General features: G+C 41.1%; 1 protein-coding gene across 1 annotated transcript; it reads right to left on the reverse strand.

Moving 5' to 3' along the window:
* Window positions 1–1,265: 1,265 nt before the first annotated feature.
* On the reverse strand, window positions 1,266–14,486 carry LOC119894717 (brain-enriched guanylate kinase-associated protein-like; the record flags this gene model as incomplete). The annotated part of the gene is made up of 3 exons (XM_038707376.1): window positions 1,266–3,422; window positions 11,646–11,729; window positions 14,379–14,486. Coding segments are annotated over 3 exons (1,734 nt in total), but the record flags the coding sequence as incomplete, so codon positions are not given.
* Between the last annotated feature and the right edge of the window lie 3,859 nt (window positions 14,487–18,345).

The raw sequence follows: 18,345 nt of genomic DNA on the forward strand, positions 1-18,345 counted from the left end.
CCAGAAAAATCCATTTGTGACTACTCGAGGGCAAAACTGAGTACCCATTATTTAGCTTATCTCTGTCACCATTCCTCTCAGATCTATAGAGCCACCCATGCAGGAAGAAATCCTTCAAGATCTGTTGACTCAAATGGCGCACAGATGTTGGAGCAGTGTCGCTTTGTCTCCATCTATACTAGTAACAGTAGCAGATGGCAGCATGATTGTGGGGCAGCAGGCCAACTTCTCTGCAACTCTTTATTTAACATAAGGCAGGATCTAATTATAATTTGTTTTATTCACCAACAGAACAGCATGCCTTTGCCACTTTCTATGTGTTTGTGTGTGTGTGTTTGTGTATATATATATATATATTATATATATATATATACACACATACACGCTTTGTCTAGCTTCACAGTGTTTTCTCTAAAATAGCCTAATTGACATGCTGGTTTAAAAACAACACACTGTACATTTTTGTCTTTAATCAGTTGTTTCTAACTACCTTCTCAGTACACATACATTGCAGAAGAGCCAGCTTGCCGGGAGAATTTTCCAATTAATCTCCTGAAAATGAGATGATCCGGCACTTTTTATTTTTGGTTTGTGCAACTAGTTCAGTGTTTAAGAGTTCATATCAGGGTAGAAATTTGGCTGCATGTGCCAGATTTACAGACAGGGATTAAGCCTTGTGGTTTCCCAGTGTAAGACTTAATCCTTTTCCAAAAAAACTGGGCATGTGAGTTATGTCTGACAGGAAGAACATACGCTGTAACAGTAGTGTATACATACAGTAACAATACAGCAGATATACAGTATGTACACAGTTGTTAGATGCTGTAAAGGAGACCATTCTGTCCACTGACAGGATTAAGGCAAGTTCACAAGTTTCCTGGTATGAGGGTAACTACTGTTCAGTACAACCTTAGATTTCATCGTCTCATTTTGATACAAAAATAAGACAAATTCCAGTATCACTAAAAACCTTAGAGTAGTGTTTAATCATTTCTACTGAATGTGTACATTTTTGTTGTACTTTCACCTGGTAAGGTATTGTGATTTATTTATATATATATATATATATATATATATATATATAGCTATTATTCCAACAAACAAAATAAGGGTTTTAAAATTTCAGATTAACAAGTGTGAAATCTAGTATCAAGAAGTAACTCTTGCAGTCTGAATTTTGTGTCTTGCTATAAATAGAACATAGCATTTGAATAAAAGCCATTTTTTTAAATAGCTCTTTTTTAGCCAATTACAGATAATGTCCCTATGTGAAACAATTTAGCTGGAAATGAATGTGCATTTCCATCTTATTTATATGCATTATACAGCATGCATTCTGATTAAGTGAAAATAGCGAATGAACACAGCTTTTACTGCTTGCCGTCAGCAGGGTCCACTATACATAATGGATAAACTTCCCCCTCTCAAACATTGGTAATTAAGTCACCCCATTAAACACGCTTTAGTCCATTATCCTTACTGTATATATTAGAGCAGAAATCAATGGTCTTTTGCTGGTTTTACTAACAGTACTTAACACCAAAAAAAGGAGCAAATAGCACAGTACGTTCATGGAACCGGGTCTATGTTTGTATTTCTTAGACAAACGTGGTTTTATCCCGGTGGCTCTAATTATCATCACTGAAACGAAAACATACTGAATAGCTGGTCTCAGGTAGCTACACCATTGCATGACATACAATATAAAAAAGTGTTGCAGACTGCATGAAACGTGCCTTGGCTAAGAGATACATAAAACAACAACATCTTAATACCCCATCAAACCGAGTATGTGTTGCAGGGAGTTTTTGAGACATACAGTACCGTAAGTTAGGAATCATCATTATCATCATCATCATGCATAAAATGAATTTCTCCGCTCAATTCAGCAGGGTACCGTAGAGCTGTGCTTTGGTCAAACTGTCCTTCCTCGTCAGTCCCGTACTGCCAAATTTTTGGTATCTTGGAGAGGTCTTCTTTGGGAGTGCGGGGCCGACACTGACAGCGGAACTGGAGCTTGGGCGAGGCCGGACGCAAGGTCGGGGGCTGGGGTAGTGTTGAAGACTTGAGGCTTCGAGGGAGCTTTGGTGTAAGGACTCGCCCGAGCTGTCTGCACTCAGATTTGCGTAGTCTTTCTTGGCACTGCTTGCTGCCGTTGCTCCCCCACCGCTCTCTTTCTCTTTCGAGCTCCCTGAGAGGAACAGACTGCACTCGGAGTCCTGACTGTCATCCTTGGCTCTATACAGCACAGGCGTTTTCTCCTGCTTACGATGCTCCATAGGTTTCGAACTGCGGCTGGGTGAAGGAGGACCCGCTGCAAAACACTGGTCCAGCACGCGGCTGTGGAAGACGTCATCTCCTTCTTGGAAGCTGCTGTAGAGAGACCCCTTGACCTTACTGGAGGGGCCCATGGCAAAGTGGCGCTCAGAGAAACTGTACGGAGAGACCCGTCCTGTGATGTTCTGGTAGGAAGATGAGAACGTGTTGATATCTTCCACGCTGAGCTGTCTCCAGCGGCTGCTTAGGTCATCATCCGGGATCTGGATGTCACCTCGGCTGTCCTGAGCTCCCCCACGAGCCTGGCCCAGTCCAGTTGTGGACCCCATGCTGTGAGAGGAGGCTAGACGGGGGGTGCTGGAATGGTATGGTTCACTAAAGCACGAAGCCGTCCTTGTGTATGCTGGTGAGGTGCCCTTTTGAGGGCTCCTGGGGGCCACCATATGCTGGATGCTGAGGGACTTGGGGAAGCTTGGGCTGTCTTTTTCATAAGACGACATGCTTTTGCGCCCATAGTCCCCACTACCACTATCTCGCCAGTCCATATAGAGACCCTGGTGGGAAGAGGATAGGGTGCTGCTGGCAGTGCGCGCACAACTACCACTAACTCCTCCCTTCTCGTCCGATGCAAGGCTGAAGCTAGAGTAGGAACTGGAGGCAGGGAGGCTACCGGCGCCAAACTCATCGTGGTGGTGGAAGGAGGATGGAGGCTCATGATGGGAGAAACTTGCAGAGTGGTAGGCATCTTCATCGGGGTTGCTGTCAGTGGAGTTCTGGGCATGAAGCTGGAGCAGGCTGGTGCCGTGGAGGTCGACGCTCTGCCTGCGCTCTGTATCTTGCCATCGTTCAGGGCAATAGAGGGCCGTATCGCTGCAGTACAGGTCGGAGGTCTTATACGCAATGCGGCGGTTCAGGTGATCAGTGCTTCCTGTTCCTGTAAGAAAGTCTACATCCTGTGGCTGGGGACTGGGGGAGCGTGTTACAGGGCAACTGTTTCCTGGTTCTGGCTTTTCCAGGACCTTGCCAATTATGGCTGTGGGCACGGCGTCGGAGTAATTGGAGTGGCACATTGCCATGGTGGCTCCGCTACCCCGATTATGTTTCTCCATGTGGGAACTGATACGTTCCTGGAAATCCAGCGGCAGCTAAGACGAAGGAAGACAGACATGCAAAAAGACAAAATTAAAGGAAACTTCTACGCAGATGATTTTTGTCATCACTGTGACAGATCTCTCGAAAAAATTAAGAATTCCTCAACAGCATTTTTTAAATTATTTGTATTATCAACTTGAATCTCTTCCTCAAACATATGTTTTGCTTTCTGTGTCTGCACTGATGGTATTTTTAGAGCCATTCCTAAAGGATTTAAATCTATAGTTCTGGCTTAAAAAGTAATTCATTCTCACAAACTCTCACAGTCCAGACCAGTGTGTGTATTTCAGGGGAATTGCTCTATTTGCCCCCTCTAATGAACTTGTCAGAAAATTGCTGACCACAAGCTTTATTTATTTATTTATTTATTTTTTATTTATTTGTTTTCCCTTTCTCGCAACACAATCCTGCTTTATATTCTACAAATGTTTCTGTTTACTTATCTCAACTTTGTCATTCCATAAAAAGTGAAGTAATAGAATATATTTTTGGACATACACATATATATATTTCGTCTTTCCAAAAAAAACCCTAAATATCCTTTTCGCTCCATCTGTTTGTCCGTCTCTCTTTTTCTTCCTCTCTTGTTCTTACTGTCACACTCACAGACACATAATCTGTGTGATTGGCTCACGTTTGAGAAAACTGTTCCTGTCAATTACAGACTGGTTCTTTGTGCCTGTTAAAGCTGGTTAGGGTCAGTTCCTGCCGGTTCTCTCCTTTCTCCTCATCTTTCTCCTCTTGCTCCATGGCCTTCTCAACCAAAAAGCCCTCATTCCCTCTCTTTTCACTCTTTTTCTCAGTGTGTCTTTATTCTGTCTACCATCAAACAGATATCAGTTCCACAGGGAACAACTTAGATTCAAATTAAACCACTGCTCTGGGTCTCCAGCTGGGAATAGAAAAAAGATAAATCACTGACTTGGCTTTGTTAAGAAATAGAAGCTCGCCTTGGCATAAAATAACCTGCATCTATTAAGTCAGGATATTTTTAGCAGCAGCTGTCTCTCCCAGAGGGAATAAAGATGGAAAGTAGGTGAGGCTGTGAGGTGGGTGTGGGGGGGAGAACATGATAATAAACAGTGTGTGTGCTCCAAGTAAGCTAGCTCAGCATTAGCTGCTATCTGAGGCAAATCTTAATTAAGAGTCACACAGTGTTGCAGTGTTAATCCACGTGACAGGATATGTCTACAGGTCTTGCTCCATTTATTGAGATAAGTGTTTTAATGGTGTATGATGGAACTGGCACTTGTTATTTTAGTCACAATTCACAGCCACTCTGTAAAAGCCATTTCCTCAAAACATTTGGAAGTGATTTCACATTGAGACTAACTTCTAAAAAAAGAAGAAAAAACACATTCTTTCCCCAGCAAAAGAAATGTTTAATTCATTAGAGATAGAATTCACCATGTTTCTCTCAATTGACCATTTCCTGACCCTCTCCCTCCTTAGTTACTGCGACTGTTACCTGTTAAAGAGGTGGTATTATGCTCATTTTCAGGTTAAAAATCCTATTTTGGGGTTGTACCAGAACAGGTTTACATGGTTTAATTTTCAAAAAACACCATAGTTTTTGTCTGCACATTGCTGCAGCTCCTCCTTTCACCCTGTGTTGAACACTTCGCTTTAGCTACGGAGTGATACATCTTTTCTCTAAATGATCTTTGTTGGGAGTAGCACATGCGCAGTTCCTAGTTAAGGACTACTAGCCAATCAGAAGCAGAGAAGGCCAGGTCAGTGAGAAGCCGGCTTCGGTTCAGTTGTACATGTTGCTGACCAGCCTGGCAACATGGACTGGAGCAAGAGTTTCGGAGTGGTGAGTTATTAAGCTGTAACAAAATTATCTTTCATCCATAAAGTTTTACCTGAGCTCTGTCTCTACATCACAGTAATTGCTACATCACATTGACTGCCTGGAGCGTAGCTAATGTTTGGAATGGAGAGGAGAGGTGTGTGCTGCAGCTCAGTGTTTTTCCACCGGTGTTTTAGAGGCCATGTGGGAGTAGCCTTGGCAAGTGTTATGACGGGCATTTAGCTTTCATCCCTGTGACATCACAGGGATGAAAGGGAAACAGCTGGACTACAAACAAGCTGTTTTCAAGCAGTTCAGAGCAGAGTTTTCTGTGGGAGATGGGAACTCCCTTTGGCCTGGATGGGCTTTTTCACTTTGCAAACCTATTACATGCACAAAAAAGGTATATAACTTAATAAAGAAGAGGGAAAAAGCCAAAAAGCATAATACCGCCTCTTTAACACTTTGCGTTTTCACCATTCAGGATGCAATCATAACAGTGGCAGATTGACCACCCACAAAAATGGGTCCTCAATTTCACACAGGAGTAAACAGCAGCTCTCATTTCTAGCTTGTGGATTTTGTCAGTTAAAAAGACACTGTTTCAAATTTCAAACAGGCATTGCTAGCTAGCATAAGCTAATGCTGACGCTAAAACCTTTTAATGTTTCCAGGTGACTTGCTTTACAACCAGAATTGAGGATTCTGTAGTTGATAGTTCTATTTTCCGTTTCCGGTGCTTGTGTGTTGGTAGCGTGTTGTGCTGCTCTCGCTAAATTCCAGTTACATTTGTTAGATTACAGCAGCCAACTGTCCGCTAAACACTTACTCTTACAGTAATTTTGCCTAAGCACTCACAGTTCTTTCCATCTTTTGGTGACTGCTGTTCAATCTCATAGTTGTTCAAAAGTTGTAGCTAACGCTACAGTACTTTAGCTTAGCTGTTAGCAACTTTAGCTCAGCAGCTAGCAATGGCTTCTCCTGCTCGGTGTGTCAGTTGTCAGTATGTTCAGTTACTCCTCTGCCTCCTTTAGCGGTAATGGTACGTGTAATAAGTGTAGTTTATTTTTAGACATGGAGGCGAGGCTCAGTGATTTAGAAGTCTGGCTCCGCACCTTGGAAGATCTGAGTTAGCCTGTGGTAGCTGTCCCCCGGCATCTCCTGTGCAGCCAGGAAGTCCGAAGGAGGAATAGTCGTAAGCATTCAAAGCCCATGGGGCACCATCAACCTGTTCACGTTTCTAACAGATTTTCCCCACTCAGCGACACACCTGCTGAGAAACCAACTCTGATCATTGGCAGCTCCATTTTGAGAAACATGAAGTTAGCGAAGCCAACGGCCATAATTAAGTGCATCCCTGGGGCCAGAGCGGGCGACATTGGGTCTTACTTGAAACTGCTGGCTAAGGATAAACGTAAATACAGTAAGATTGTTATTCACGTCGGCGGTAATGACTCCCGGTTACGCCAATCGGAGGTCACTAAGATTAATGTTGAGTCGGTGTGTACATATGCAAAAACAATGTCGGACACCGTAGTTTTCTCTGGACCCCTGCCAAATCTACCAATGATGACATGTATAGCCGCATGTCGTCATTCCGCCGCTGGTTGTCGAGGTGGTGTCCACAGCAAACGATGTGGGCTTTGTAGATCATTGGCAGACTTTCTGGGGAAGACCTGGTCTGATTCGGAGAGACGGCATCCATCCCACTGGGGAAGGAGCAGCTCTCATTTCTAGAAATCTGGCCAAGTTTATTAGCGGACCAAATCCATGACAACCCAGAGTTGAGACCAGGAGGCAGAGTCACAGTCTAACACACTTCTCTGCTCCTCCATTACAGGAGTTACTTAGTGAAAATCCTATAGTGACGGTGTCTGCCCCCGACCATTGAAGTTATTTAAATCAAAGGTAAACAGAAGAGGAGCTGTGCATAAAAACCTCATAAAAATTAAAACCACAAGTGCAATAGTGCAAACTAATAGGAAAATTAAATGTGGACTCTTAAACATCAGATCTCTCTCTTCTAAAGGTGTACTAGTAAATGAACTAATATCAGATAATGATATTGATTTATTTCGTCTTACTGAAACCTGGTTGGGTGATGGAGAATATGTTAGCCTAAATGAATCCACCCCTCCCAGTCATATTAATACTCACATTCCTCGAGGCACAGGCCGAGGAGGTGGAGTTGCAGCTATCTACGACTCTAGCCTACTAATCAGCTCTAAATCTAAACTAAACTATAACTCATTTGAAAGCCTTGTTCTTAGTCTTTCACACCCAAGTTGGAAATCACTGCAACCGATTCTTTTTGTTATAGTGTACCGAGCACCTGGTCCATACTCTGAATTCTTATCTGAATTTGCAGAGTTTTTGTCAATTTTAGTCCTTAAAACGGACAGTTATTATTGTAGGGGATTTTAATATTCATGTGGATGTTGAGAATGACAGCTTCAGTACTTTTAACCACACCCTCGACCTTGTTTTGGTTTACGGTATTGAAATTGAACATTTAATAGTTTTCCCACAGAATCCCTCTTTATCTGACCACTGTTTGATAACTTTTGAGTTTGTATTGCTGAACTACACGCCATTGGGCAAAGATTTTTGTACAAGACGTCTGTCTGATAGTGCTGTAGCTAAATTTAAGGATGCGATTCCATCAGCTCTAAATTCATTATCAAGTCACAAAGTAATGGAGGACTCCTATGCTAATTTCAGTCCCTCCCAAATCATCATCTTGTTGATAGTGTGCAGGTTCGCTGCAAATGACACTCAACTCTGTAGCCCCTCTAAAAAAGAAAATAATAAAACAAAGACGGTTAGCTCCATGGTATAATACTGAAACTTGCCAATTAAAGCAAATATCGTGGAAACTGGAGGAATTGGCGTTTCCAAACTGGAAAATTCTCGTTTAATTTGGCAAGATAGTCTTAAAACTTATAGGAACGTCCTCCGTAACGCCAGAGCAGCGTACTACTCGTCATTAATAGAGGAAAATAGGAACAACCCCAGGTTTCTGTTCAGCACTGTAGCCAGGCTGACAGAGAGTCACAGCTCTATTGAGCCAAGTATTCCCTTAGCTCTCAGTAGTTACGACTTCATGAGCGTCTTTAATGATAAAATTCTAACTATTAGAAACAAAATTCACCAAGACCTGCCCTTAACTGGCACCGACATATCTCTAAACTCAGGAACCTTAGAAACAGCTGTAGAACCAGATATATGTTTAGACTGTTTTGCTTCCCTCAATCTTTACCAACTAACTTCAGTAATTTCTTCATCTAAACCATCAACCTGCCTCTTGGACCCCATCCCGACTAGGCTGCTTAAAGAAGTTTTACCCTTAGTTAGCACTTCTGTACTAGATATGATCAATCTATCTCTATCAACAGGCTATGTACCACAGTACTTTAAAGTAGCTGTAATTAAACCTCTTCTGAAAAAGCCCAAACTTGATCCGGATGTTTTAGCCAACTATAGACCTATATCTAATCTTCCATTTCTCTCTAAGATCACGGAGAAAGCAGTTGCTAAACAGCTGTGTGACTTTCTACAGAGCAATAGTTTATTTGAGGATTTTCAGTCAGGATTTAGAGTTCATCATAGCACAGAGACAGCACTGGTGAAAATTACTAACGACCTCCTTATTGCATCAGACAAAGGACTTGTCTCTGTACTGGTTTTATTAGATCTTAGTGCTGCATTTGATACCATTGACCATCAGATCCTATTACAGAGACTGGAACATTTCATTGGCATTAAAGGAACCACTCTAAGCTGGTTTAAGTCCTATTTATCAAATCGATTTCGATTTGTACATGTTAACGATGAGTCCTCCATGCACACCAAAGTTAGTCATGGAGTTCCTCAAGGATCTGTCCTCGGATCAAACCTCTTTAATTTATATATGCTTCCCTTAGGCAATATTATCAGGAAATATTCCATAAACTTTTATTGTTATGCAGATGATACTCAGTTATATCTATCGATCAAGCCAGATGAAACTCATCAGTTAGCTAAACTTCAAATGTGCCTTCAGGATGTTAAAACCTGGTTGACCTGTAATTTTCTAATGTTAAACTCAGATAAAACTGAAGTTTTTGTTCTGGGGCCTAAGCACCTCCGTGACACATTATCTAAAGATATAGTTTCCCTTGATGGCATCGCCCTGGCCTCCAGCACGACTGTGAGGAATCTTGGAGTTATCTTTGATCAGGACATGTCGTTTAAGTCTCACATTAAGCAAATTTCAAGGACTGCCTTTTTTCACCTACGTAATATTGCGAAAATCAGGAATATTCTGTCTAAAAATGATGCAGAAAAACTAGTCCATGCATTTGTTACTTCTAGGCTGGATTACTGCAATTCTTTATTATCAGGCTGCTAGAAAAAGTCCATTAAGACTCTTCAGCTAATCCAGAATGCTGCAGCACGTGTTCTGACAGGAACCAGGGAAAAGAGATCACATTTCTCCTGTCTTAGCTTCTCTGCATTGGCTCCCAGTAAATAGATAATAATAAATAAATATAAAAAATAGAATTTATAATCTTCTTACCTACAAAGCTCTTAATGGTCAGGCACCATCTTATCTTAAAGAGCTCATAGTACCTTACTACCCCACCAGAGCACTGCGCTCCCAGAATGCAGGGTTTCTTGTGGTTCCTAGAGTCTCCAAAAGTAGACTAGGAGCCAGAGTGTTCAGCTATCAAGCTCCTCTCCTGTGGAACCAGGTTCCAGTTTGGGATCAGGAGGCAGACACCATCTCCACATTTAAGAGTAGGCTTCAGACTTTCCTCTTTGATAAAGCTTATAGTTAGGGCTGGCTCAGGTGAGTCCTGAACCATCCCTTAGTTATGCTGCTATAGGCCTAGACTGCCAGGGGATTTCCTATGATGCACTGAGCTCCTCTCTCCTCTACTTTCTCTCCCTCTGTATGCAACCTCATCCCATTATTGCATGTTACTAACACAACTTCTCCCCTTTCCGGTAGTCTTGTGCTTTCTTGTCCCTCTCCTCTCTCCTCCTATCACTTCCTGCAGGTGTTTCTGGCTCTGGAGCTGAGGAGTCTGGATCTGTGGCTGCGGGTCACCTGCTGCTCCCGTGTTCCTGCTCGACACCCTCTGCTACAACAAGTTACTTGTTACTAGTCCTATTGTTATTATTGTTATTATAATCATTAACATTACGATTATTATCATTAACACTACTATACATATCTATACCATTTTTCATTTAGTCTATAGCAACATCACCTTTACTGTCTGTACCTCTGTGTGTATATTATGTAGGCTGCCTCCCTCCCCTCTCTCTTCTTCCATCCCCCTCTCTCTTCTTCCACCCCCTCCCCCCTCTCTCTCTCTCTCCTTCACCCCCAACCGGTCGAGGCAGATGGCCGCCCACCCTGAGCCATGGTTCTGCTCGAGGTTTCTGCCTCTTAAAAGGAAGTTTTTCGTTACCTCTGTCGCCTAGTGCTTGCTCTTGGTGGGAATTGTTGGGCTTCTGTAAATAACATCATAGAGTACGGTCTAGACCTGCTCTTTTATGAAAAGCGCTGTGAGATAACTGTTGTTGTGATTTTCATAAAGAGATAGTTATCCATAGTATCACAGTACAGTATTATTTATTTCAGCTTATGAAGGTTAATATGTTAGCAGATTATGTTAACAAACTAAAGACAGATATTGCTGTATAACGGACATCACTGAGTCAGTTTGCTGACTTTATGACTATTCTCTTCTTGTGCTAGCATTACACTGTAATGTAACATTTACTCTTATTCTATAATTATCATTGTGGCCACAGTAACATAGGCTTGCTTTAAGCTAGTGAGTCCGTAGTACTGAGTATCGAAAACTGTCAAGTATTGAACTTGGATTTTGAACACTTGGACAGTTTCTTGGCTTGTTTGTGTATTCTTTGATCAGATCTTTCCTGATTAAAATCAGGCAGCCTTTCTAACTTTAGGCTAGATTTCATTTTGTTTTTATTTATTTATTTTATTTAAAGAGTGTGAAATATTTTATTAAATTTTGTTATTTATTACTTTTTTGTTTCAGTATTTGGATATATCCAGTCTAAACATTCTGGAATAAGCTTGAAAAATACTCACCATGAGAAAATGTAAGTTTGCTAAAACCCCTGAATTCCCAGAAAAGCTACAGAGCATGTAACCTCAGTATCCTTAATGCTCGCTACAGCCCTGATCAAGCTGCTCGATTTCGACACTTTTCATCCTTCTGCTATTGAGGAGGAAGTAAACTAATAATTAATCTAGTCTTATTTGGAATATAATTTAACCAAATGTAAAATCTTTGAGCATTTCTTCTTAAATGTTTTAAAGCCAGCAAACCCTTTTGTTATTTTAGCAAATTTGAACTGACAGATTGATGCAGTTGTACAGCAGTGGTGTTGTGGAGCTCACCTCAGACATCTTGTGTGCTCTGTAGGGAGACTTGGAGCACTGCAGCAGCTGAGCTGCCAGGTTGCAGTCTTTCCTGTACAGGTCCTGTAAGAAGCAGAAAAACGAATCCCAGTCACTAAATTCATGCTTTTCTTGTTCATTATGGCCACCTGATGGTTGAAGTAAGCTTCTGACTAAGGAATATTTTCAAACACCCTCAGGAAAAAATACGTAACCCGCCTTATAATTGTAGTTGAATTATTTTTTAAATTTAGCAAATTTTACTAACTTGGTGGTAATAATTATACAGTTATGTACAACTAATCTAAAAATAAAATATATTTACTATTTAGGAGGTATTTATGAATTAATTAAGGTTCATGGGGAAACAAAACTAGGACTCTGGCATGACTGAGGTAACAATAATTTCCACTGGAAAATTAGGATTAATAGCCCACTGGATTAGGCAATTCATTGATTTAGTGACCTGTCAAATCAACTGAACAAATTCATCCATTGAAGTTAGAAGAGTTTAATTAGCACAGATTTTTCACCTTGGCTATATTATTTTACTAGGTTGCCATCAGGGGTTTGCACGATCTTAATAACACCACTGAACATTTTCATTTGTAATATATCTTGTATCTGCACAGTACACTCTGTGCTAATTATTTTTTCGACTTGTGTGAAACAGTGCATTCACTTATCTGCACCTTCCAGCCTAGGGAAACTAGTACAGCATAATTTATCTCTTTTTCTGTGCTTCTGTACTATTTCAGAGCAGAGTGAGGGTGATGCTTGGTTCAGTTGTTTTGTATGTTTATGGATGCAAGTGTTTGTGTGGGTGGTTAGCTTGTGTAGCTCACTTGCTTGTCCTCTCCCTCCTCTGTGAAATCCATCTACCCGTAAAGGTCAGTTCTTGCTGCACTGTAGCCTCTCTGTGCCTCCATCACACCACAGCCCCGACAATACTTACCATAACATCAAAGGTTTCTCTTTGACAGTTTCAACTCCCCCACTAGTTAACAGGGAATACTTTTTCAGTCAATCTTTTCATTTTATCGCCAGGGGACATTTGGGCTCCTTTTTGTGGATAGTTCAAATAGACCTTTGAGACCCAGGGTTGTCTTAGTTAACGTGAGTTATGTTTCTCGCAGGAATGTCAGCCACCAGCGGGGTGGTGAGCCCGCTGGTGGCTGACATTCCTGCTGTGAAAAGTATCCAGATCATCTTTTCCAAAGCGGGTGTAAACTGTTCTGCAAAATATGCAATTTTATAGTCCATCATAAAAAGAAATCATCTATTGACAAACACTTTGCTACCGCTAAACATACATGGAGAGAATGTCAGATAAGTCAAATCACTGTGACACAGGCTGTCGTACACCGGTCAAGTGCAAGTGCTGAAAGAATCAAGGTAAGTCGGTTTAAATATACATGGTTAGGGTTAGGCTTGCGAAATCCTGGAGGGACTGTGTAATTATTCAACTATACCAAAATTTAAAAAAAAAATCAAATCTACTTTTGCAATTTTCACTTATTCATTCAATTTCATCTAAAAGCCGAAGAACATAGCAGTTGTGTAGGAAAGCTGCCGCAAAATCGCAAAAATCAGGCATTTTAGGCTGAAACAATCACAAAAAAGGCCCTCAAAATCCTGGAGGGACTGAGTTATGACAGTTTCTTGTGGCTTTGTATAAAACTGGTATTCGTGCAATCCATGCTTACTAGTATAACTAGTAAGATTATGAGACCATGGACCCCTTGGCACCCATATGCTCCAATGTAGGAGGGATGGGAGGCCCTCTACAATACAAGACCTAGACTGAGAGACGAGATTGAATGGTTTTATCACTTAAGAGTAATATAAATGCAACACTTTTTATTCAATATGGTGCATTTCTTTTTCAGTTCACAGGCATGACACATTTAAAAGGTTATTTACTTGATCCCATGTTAAAAGCAGTAAATTTAAAGCTTGCTCTCTGGAGGAAATCCCCGCCTCGCTGCTAGCTCTAAATGGGACACTCATTCTCCTCCCACTCAAAATGAACCCTGACTCCAATCAGCCTGGCTGGATCTGAGGGGATTGTCAAAATATTCTATAGCTCAGAAGTGCTAAAACTGCCATAGACCTAAGAGAGAAAATCTAAACTAACCTGGAGCCCCCAGTAGGAATACCAGTAAAATCACTTCAAAGAAAGTGAGGCACCAGATTGCCACATAGCCCTGAGCTCAGATCCACGCAGCCCTGGCTCCAGATTCTGCCAGCCCTGAGGATGCCCATTGATTTCAGTATAATCACTGTAAAAACACCCAGTGGCTTAGAGTTAATTCCTCTATCTGCTGTGGCCCCTTGAAGCACAAATATCCAGGATGTTGCAGAAATACAGTGGATATGAGCCATATACAAATAGTAGGTTCACAGAAGGCTGCCAGTGTGACACAAGAAAGTGTTTCCATCAGGAAAATAAGCTTTATGAAGTCTCCCAAGCCAGCTGTTGTTTAGGTGCTAACAAGGCTAGATTACTGACCAGGCAAGGAAAGCAACCACCCCAGTGCCCCAGATCTCTGTGGCCCTGAATGCCATAGCCTACTGCTGAAGTTGTGGGCCCTGCAGGTGAAATATAATGTCCTCAACTGTAGTCGCATCACACAAAAAAGTTCAGATGCTGTACAAGTGAGCTTACATGCACAATGCTGACAGAGATGTCAGTGGGAGCCCATATTACATGTTGCAGACCGGGGTACTCACGTTGTCCTCTCTGAGTTTATTGATGGTGATTTTCGCTTCCATGAGGTGGTTGTTGAGGACAATGATTTCTCGACTGAGGGCTCTCTTTTCCTCTTCATGGTGGTGGGACTGCAGTGTGAGAGAAGTAATCGACAGGGGAGGGGGGGGGATTGGAGGGGGGAAAAAAGAAAAAAGGATGTCAGATGGAGACCGAGTAGATGAGAAGAGGGGCAGGAAGTAAAAGGTTAGAGGAAAGAGTTGAGATAACAAGAGAAAGACGAGAGAGACAAAGTTGGAGTAGCAACAGAGGAAAAATAAGATGATAGAAGAGGGGAAGAAAAATGAGAGGAAGAGAGCCGTAAGTCACTATCAGTCTGAAGCCGGTGCCAGCAGCAGGTCTTAATTAAAAGAAGATTACACTTGCCAGCGCTTATATCATATCAATTACTCTGGAAGAGAGAGAAATAGAGGGGAAGAGTAAGAGAGAGAAAAACAATGAAACACTTGTTCTGTTTTCCATGATTACTGTCAAAGAAATGCAAAATTTTAAGCCCACGAACATTCTAGCCTAATGATGGTGATGTCTGCTGGTTGGCTGGTCTGTCTTTCTGTCTGCCCACTTTTGTCTTTAACTATTGGCTACATCGTCCTGCAATTTGGCACAGATATTCATGGTGCCCGGAGTATTATTCTTAATAATGATTTTTGGTTACCCAGAGCTCTTGTCTAGCATTTTGTAGGCTAAAATATCAACATGTACACTTGGGATTGAGGAGACAGACTGGCTGAATGAAATTTTCTCTGCATAGACTTGTTCCTCAGAGGATGAACCATTTCTTCAAGCTTTCCTCTAGAATCGCCCTCTAGTCAAAAAGTCAATATTACCAGCAAGGTGTCTTTTAGCCTAATAAATAGACTTCCACGGAATCAGGTGTGCATATTCATGTTCCCAAGAAGATATACCCATTTGATTTCAAGCCACTATGTCCATATTGGATGAATCTGCACCTCACGATTTATGTCCAGTGCCACTGCAGGAAGTAGTGTGTGGGAGACTGGACGGACTGCTTCGAGGCCAATAAAGACATCACTAGCTAGTTATCGGTAGTCTTGCTAACCTGTCTACCACACAACAAAATTGTACATGAAAAAGTATTAACACTGTACATCACAGGAAGAAAAGACAAAGCTTGTTCATAGATTAGCTCGCTAGTTAAACTTTTGTCTTTCCCATTAAATCAAATGATAATTTTGCATATGACTCAAACACATGTAAGTTTCCAATAATATATGTTCTCAAATGTTTAGGCTTTTCTTAAAATGTAATTTATTCTTCAGCATGAGAACCACAATGTCTTTACATGACCATTTTGTCGCAATAAACTGACAGATCTACAGTCCTATAGGTGCTCAGAATTAGTCATATTCATGGCAAATGACATGATACATTGTAAGCTGCAGATAACATTGCAGCCTCCAGGGGCCAGCAGTGAGTTCTGTTGGTTAAGAAATTTGTATTTAATTTTTCTCATGCTCTCTCTCGCTTTCTCTCTCTCTCTCTCACACACACACATAATTGTTAAACCTGCCACACAGCAGCAGCTGACAAATGATACAGCTCTGAGCACTCACTTGGCCTCCCACCCTCCTCTCTTCTAATCTCTCAATGGCGGTGATTGTTTTGAAATACAGGGGTGCAGAGCCAATCTAATAGGTGGCAATTAATGTCAGTTTAAGCAATAGGCCAGCATTGATATTCAAATCCAATTCTGTTAGGGTCTCATTAATCTGCTTTTGAGACATGCAGCTCCATGGCACTCTTTCTCTAGCTCATTACTCTGGATTTCTATTCATATTTTGCGATGCTGACTGTGTGGATGACCACATTGGGCATTTTAAAGCTCAGATATGTATTTGCACCCTGTTCTGTCTTTGTTAAAAGTATGTTTTATTGGATCAAAGACAAATTCTCACTCAGATGTTAATATACACAATAGGATTGTATCTTAATACAGCGCTGCTTTTGGTCTCATGCCTTCTAAATACAGAAGTGATGTAAATCCTTAAAAAACTGTAAACCACTTGTATCTTTTAACCTTCTGTAGCCTGGATGATGAATTTAAGAAAACTACTTATGTTGAGGCATTATATGTCATAAAGGCAACATGACATTGGACTTCAATGTTTTAAAGATAACTTACAGAGATAACTTACAAAGAAATCCACAGAGGAGACGACGCATTCACTATCACTTGTGTTGCAACAGATCTTTTGTATGTAAGTAGAGTAATAATATACAATAGTGCAAAAAAATACAGCTCCTTTTCCTGAGAAATTAGTAGAAAATACTGTAATACAAGTAAAGAAGGTCCTGTGTTAAAGATCTTACTTAAACCTGCATTGGGCGATTTTTTTGGCCACTTGGGGGGCAGTAAAGTTGATGATACACGCAGCAACTTTTAGAGCAATGGTGCTGAGCAATGTTGCCGTCAATGGTAATGAGTAAAGATTACTACCATAATCCCCTTTCCCCACCACTCCGCCATCCGCCCCGCACCGCATTGCCGCCAGTTGTTCAAAAATAGTCGGACTTGCCACTAGCAAGATTGCTCAAAAAGTTGCCCCGTGTATCATCAGCTTAAGAGTTTATACATAACTTGATTATCACGTTATTAAGTTGGTATCACGCTGAAGTGCTAGCAACTAGTTGTCTATTTATGTGTCCAGCAGAGAGAAACATTATCATTCATTTTGAGTTTGTTTTATGTCAACTGGACGAATCTAAGTCCAATATTCACTCTCCTAACTCTGTTTTTGGTCTGAGGGAAATGTATGGCTCTTTGGCTGTTAAATGTGCCAGTATGCTATCAGCTATGCTATATCAGCACTTAGACATTAACTGTGTCTGTACGCTGGTGCTGAGCAGGTAGAGTAAACTGGGTTAGTCAGAGAAGCTTTTACAGCTTTTTTCCCCCTGAAAACAACTGCTTACTGTAAAACAATACAGCTGAGCAGAACTACAAAGTTCTTATAATTATCTGTGGGCTGATCAAGACAAGCAACAATTTTCACATTACACAGTCATTTGATCCATTGTTGATGCAAAAATATTTATTACTGCTTAAAAAAAACATTTTAGCGATGTTGCAGCCTTCCTAGATTTCAGCAATTACAGTTTTTCTCAGTTGCTTAAACACTATAACTATATAATATGGGGTGGTGATGGTGCAGTGGATAAAAGGCGTGTGAACTCTGACATAAATAGCTATTGTAAGTCGCTTTGGATAAAAGTTTAGCTAAGTGAATAAATGTAAATATAATATGAACTAAAATTTCAAAATAATAACTCCATTTTTCAAAAAGCACACCCATTTCTCATTGCCTACACCATGTGGCCATTGAGAAAACACTAACATTCAATATTGTTCACTCAAGTAGGCATAGGTTGAACTCAATTAGCATACAGCTACCCAGGTGTGGGTAGCTGTGTGCTAGGTAGAGGAGTAGGGAGAAGGGGGAGGGAAACTGAGGAGTAGCAGGGAGAGGAGGTGGAGATCAATCTCTGGGCTGTCCCAGACCAAAGACGGGGACAACGGGGCAAAATAATTTGTTGTTTGGTGTGTTGTACTGTACAGTTCACTAAAGAATAAAAAAATGTGCAGATGTTTACATTTGTTATTTCTTTTGCTGTGTCTATCATGTGTAGAGATTTTTGAGGAGGAGAACCACAAGCAGCATTACTAATAACCAGTTTTTGTAGTATTGTTTTGAATTTCTCTCACCAGTGTGTAAAACTATGTTGTATTGTGTGTGTGTTTTTGAGGGCTTGTGTATATGTCTGAGGGCAAAGTTTGGTTTTTCAGCAAGATTGAATGGTTTTGAGGATGTGTGGGGAATTGGGTGAGAAGTTGTGGATTTGTGTTTAGAGTTTAGAGGAAAAAGAGGCATAATTTCAAGAAATGTGTTTAAGCAATCGAGAAAAACTGTA

This window comes from Micropterus salmoides, unplaced genomic scaffold (genome assembly GCF_014851395.1).
Source record: "Micropterus salmoides isolate LMB-PRFRI ecotype aquatic unplaced genomic scaffold, ASM1485139v1 Ms_hic_scaffold_876, whole genome shotgun sequence".
Lineage (NCBI taxonomy): Eukaryota > Metazoa > Chordata > Actinopteri > Centrarchiformes > Centrarchidae > Micropterus > Micropterus salmoides.